General features: G+C 40.9%; 1 protein-coding gene across 1 annotated transcript in view; it reads left to right on the top strand.

The window, feature by feature from the left end:
• Nucleotides 1-2246: 2246 nt before the first annotated feature.
• The window catches only part of ZPBP (zona pellucida binding protein), a 28733-nt gene continuing 25607 nt past the window's right edge, over nt 2247-5372 (top strand). The window contains exon 1 of the mRNA XM_035552693.1: nt 2247-2328. Within this exon, the coding sequence (XP_035408586.1) occupies nt 2247-2328 (82 nt within the window). The remainder of the gene's footprint in view (nt 2329-5372) is intronic.

Genomic DNA, 5372 nt, shown 5'->3' with positions numbered 1-5372 from the left:
TCTCCTCTATCTCCCTTTATGTGGCAGTAAGTTTAACAGACTCCACTTGCTCTGTTTCTCTAAGTTTCTCAAGTCCTAGCCAACAAACCACAGTAAAACTAGAGGTTATCATCCAGTGTATCAGCAAAAAACAACTTCAAAGAGCAAGGCAGTGGCTTAAGTAGGGAATTCTTTCCTGGAAAGGGATTTATCAAGTAAGGTGCAAAAAGAATGGAGCTGCTGAATTAGCAGCGAGTCCTCTTGTTGCTCAGTAACAACAGAAACAGACTCACGATTAAATGTCTCCTGGTGTGTAACGTGGCTCAGGTGTCCCACAGCTATCCCGTCCCTCACAGGGATGCAGATAGCATCTTGAAATGACAATACCAATCACTTATTCATCTAGGAGAGGCAAAATTAAGGAGCTTTCAATTTTACTACAGATTAGCTGGAGTTTTCATTGATTTATTTTAAAATAAACTGTTCTGTCCATATCTAGACCACAAATATGAATTACACTGAAACACAGATTTAACACAAAATTTATCAAATGCTACTGCAGATAAATGCAAATACAGGAAACTTATAACTTAGAATAAGTCAGATGGACATCACAATATTCTGTGCAGCTTAATTTCTTGCAGTTTTGCCAATTGTTCCATCATTTGTCAAACCCACTAATATTCCAGGACAGAAAATGCAGCACTCATTGCCTAATCCCAAACTCAATAGTCTTCATCTAGCAATCAAAATAAAGCAGTCTGATTTATAGGGGCCCTCTCTGCATAAATTCAATGCTCTCTGAAAAGGTCTGGCACTTAAGAAAGATCCAACTACGTTTATTTGGACAGCTCCTTTCACACTATGGAGCCTTTATTTTATGGGCTTGTCAGGATAAATTAGGGCACAGACTCTGATCACTCTCTCATTTATGTTAGTGTCCCAAGGACATAACTTCCTGGAATTCCTAACTTGCTCTTGATTAACATGAAATCAGAAATGGGCCTAACATTTACTACGCTACAAGTTTATAGCAATAAGAAGTTGTGTTCCGTAATGCAGAATTAAGGTAGTTTTCTTTTGATTTTTTTTTGCTGATGGAGGGAAAAAAAAAAAGGCTCCTTGATGACTATGACAGCTTTCATATACTGATCACAAGAACTAAAATGTGTAAAAAGTCACAGCTGAGATCATTCTATGTGCAGCAGTGGCACTGTAAGGCTCAGATAACTATGAAAAAAAAAACAAACACAAAAGACCAGAACTCTTGGTCTGACCCAACTTGTGTCCATTTTCTATAATAATTGTACATTCCAGTTAGTTACGTGATACTTCCAAAATTCGACTTTTGCCTGTAACAAGCCTTTAAAATGCTATACTAGTGTCTGTTACTTACAAAGTATCTTACTGATACTTTGTAATCTCTGTACCAAATATATTTAGTTTATATACTAGAGATAACACGCAGGGTTGCAAACTGACCTGTTTCCCCATTGCTTCCTTTTTTTTTTCCGGAAAGTTTAGCAAGAGATGGCAGGAGAGGCGAAGACACAGGACCCAGGGAAGGCACGGGATGGAAGCCATTCCAAGGATACCTCATGTTTTGTTGCAGAGTGAAGTGCAATTAAGGCTTTACTCTGGATTTTGATGACAGAGTTTCTGTCCAGATTATCCTGGGAAATGAATTTGACAACTAAGGAGGCTGAACGATTTCTACTGTACATTTTCAGGAGTAATCCGTGATGGAAGAAAGGACATGTAGGAGGCGGTGAGATGTTTGTGCAGATGTTCTTTACTGGCTGTCTGCCTTTTACCGTACTCTAAGATTCCTATGGAGCAGTCTTTTTCTTTCTTTCTTTGACGTGAACAGCTGTATTTCTTCCCTGGCACAGTACCAACATGCCAAATTTCCCAGTCCAGTGACATTTTCCTGCCAGACTTCACCTCCTTCCTAGATAACCCCCACAACGAGGCAGTCCTGTCACAGCACCGCTACCGACGCCCACCACACCGCCTAGACCAGCGCCGCCCGGGGTTCATCCTGCACACCCCGGCGGTTGGCGCTGGAGCTGCAGCCGCGGCAGATGTTTCCCCGGGCTTTGAGGATGTGAAAGCCTCCCCCCTTCCCTCGCCTCGACGGAGCTCGGGGAGCCCCCGGGGAAGCCCCCGCCGCCACGGCAGGGGAGGAAGGGCCGGGGGGAGGCGGGGGCCGCGCGGCCGTTGGGGGCCGCTAACGGCCGCCGGGCAGCGGCACCGGGGCAGCGGCCATGGGCGGCGAGGGGCGCCCGGGGGCCCGGGGCCGCCTCCGCCTCGGGCTCCTCCTCGTCCTGCTGCAGGCGGCCCCCGCAGGTACCGCGGGGCCAGGCCCCGTGTGGGGAGGCGGTGCGGGTTACGGGTGCCATAACCATAGGCAACACCATAGGCAAGCTGGCAAGGCGGTGAATAGTTGGTAGCCTCGGTACTGAGCCGAGAGAGCTGCATCTCCGTGCCGAAAGCTCTGAGGAACTGAAATAGCTCTGCAGGGGGATGCCAAGACGGCACATCTCTGGTGTAATACTGCAGCTGTCAGCTGGTGCAGACTGGGAAATTCGGTTGTACAGCCTCGACCCTAGGGCTGGGATTGCCCCAAAATGCCAGTCTCTGGTTCTTTGTGAGGTTTGGAAATTTGAACGTAGTAAATCACTTAGGCTTCCTGCTAGTATTACATTAGCTTATTTAATTTGTACATTATTATGCATACGTGCCAGATCTTTTTATTTGCCAATCTAGTTATGATCAAGTTTCACTAATGCCTTTATAAGGCCTTTTCCATAAGCAAGATTAAGGGTGAAGTTCAAAGTTGTGCTCAAAAAAAAAAAAAGGGGGGGGGAAACCATTTGCAGGATTTCAGTATATACTCACTGCAACATTGTTGTCATATTATTTCTTCTGTCCTAGATCACTGAAACACTGCTGTCATATTATTTCTTCTGCCCATGGTTTTAATAAGCATAATAGATATTATCAACTCCAAAACAGACATTTAATTTTGTTGCATTGGGGAGTTATTAATACAGTCTGAGTATAGTTTGATGTAAAGAATATACACCTTTTCAACTATTTTTCTTTTGTTTTGTTTGCTAATGCTTGCAGTTTGGGCTGGTGTGTTTTTCCATAAGTGAATAATTAAACTCTTGGAGGACAACGTGGAGCACGTTTCCTAAAATGCCTAAATTACATTTGACTTGCCTGAGTCTTCTGAAGGGATAGAATATTTAACTTTTGCTAGCTCCACAATAAGAGAAACTTCACTTAAAATTAGTTAAAAAATGACTTTTTGTTCTAAATTATAAAATGCTTTAGTGGTGTAACTGTCAGAGGGGAAATATAAAGGCCAACTTGAAAAACTTAGTATAGTTCATGCAAAAACATTGTATACTTTATGTATTACAGGCTTTTTTCAAAAGGTTTCAACACACTGAGACAGATTGAAAACCGAAGTTCAGTTTTTCCTATATAACTTTCATATTTCTAGTAATAGAAATGGTAATATTTCTGCATAGCACTCACTATCAATAGGCTGCTTGGAAATGCCAGCTGTAATTAAAATACTTGGAAAACACTTGAGTATTAGCATGATTGAGCAAAAATAACTTAAGTAAGTAGCACTGCTATTTATATAGTCTTTTGGTGCAGAAACCTCTTTACAAAAATTATCTTAAAACATAATTACTTTGAAAAAACTTTTAGCAATCACCATAACTTAAATAAACCTTTTTTTTTCTATCGCATTGTAGAATTTTCATTTCTAAATAAATGAATTGAAAATATGCCAATTGAACATTCTAGCAATACAGTCTTTTATTCATTAGCAAATTGATTAATTAATTCCTTGAGTCTCATTTTAAACTCTAATTCCTGTGCTTTTCAGACCAAATTTAATTTTCTGACAAATTAACTTAGAAGATGACAAATTTTGATTCCGTAGCATTCGTTTGAAGGCTAAAAGGTTTGGAATAAAATATGTTACAGAACGCAGAATTACTGTATGTGACACTCAGCGCTGGGGAGCGGCATTCTCTTTGGGTGTGCTGGGCGTATGAGTTGTTGCTCGTGCAGTCTGTGTTAACCAAACCAGCCTCTGTAACGCCCCTGGGGCAGGGGCTCAGGGTCTGCAAGTGTAGTCGCCCACTGCTTCCAACCCGGTGCAGAGACTTTTCCCCCTATAGGCTTTATTGCTATTTCCCCCTTACCAATATGTGAGCTTCATTTCTCTCTTGCTTTGGGTAGTAGCTACTTCTTTGGGTCAACTTCATACTCTAGCCAAGGAGATTTTAAATGCATCAGAACAGGTTAGCATTTTACACTTAAATTGAACTCCCTGTGGAATCTTTGGCCTACTTCCGTGGCATAAGTTAGCAGTAAAGCTGTTGAATTTAACTCCAGAAGATCTTAAAATTGCCTGATGAATCCTCAAGTAACATAGATACTTCATGTGGCAAATACATCCTTGAATTCCAATAATAACCAGTCATTTGGAATGGCTCTTCTGGCAGCTGAGAGGCTTTAATCACCCTGGACTTGTGGGTGAATTGTCCCATTTCCCTGTGTCAGATAGTGACAGAAAACTATTTTTCATCATCTGTTTTCATCTGCAAAAGGATCCATTGCTCGCCCATTGCACACTCCTGTAAGAAGTACAGTACAAGGAAGAATCACATGCTATGCTATGCATTTCTAGTGCATTGGGATGCTTAAAAAACTTACATGGGGAATTAATTAAGAAGCCACATTTATTTTTCTCTCTTGAAAAAAACCCAAAAACAAAACCCCCAAACCTTAGCTTTTCCCACTGCTTGTTAAGTGCAGTTGCAATTTGAAGAGATTTGGTTGTGCATTTAATGTCTTTAAAATGCAGTAGAAACACTTCTTTGGTCCTTTATTGTTTTGCTGCTCTTTCTGTGGAACATAATGACCTCTTAATACTTCTTTTCTATGATAAGCATCTGTTTAAACTGATCATAGCACTCTTAAAATAGAGTGAGAATGAGAATATCTTTTATGCTATAGACTGGTGCAGGAAGTGCAATTTAAACCAAAGTGATTAGGAGAAGAGCAAAGGAATTCAAGTAGGTTAACCTGAAAAACGGTTTGAAAAATGTTTAAAGGCATTTTCAGTATCAGAAAGTGAGGGAAAGGATGTTGAGGATTCAGATTCATATGTGGACAGAAACATTATTGACTGAAAGGACTGCTCTGCAAATGAAACGTATACACATGAAAGAGCAGGTAAGTTGACTATCTCAGAATCTAGCATGTGATGTCATTAAAGATACCAAAAAATTATTTCAGTAGTTTTACATTATCTTCCTCCAGTAACTAACTCTGTTCCTTTAGCTTTTTCTAGTTCTTCT

This window comes from Cygnus atratus, chromosome 2 (assembly GCF_013377495.2).
Source record: "Cygnus atratus isolate AKBS03 ecotype Queensland, Australia chromosome 2, CAtr_DNAZoo_HiC_assembly, whole genome shotgun sequence".
NCBI lineage: Eukaryota > Metazoa > Chordata > Aves > Anseriformes > Anatidae > Cygnus > Cygnus atratus.
Note: the sequence above shows the minus strand (reverse complement) of the source record. Positions and strands in the feature narration are given on the sequence as shown.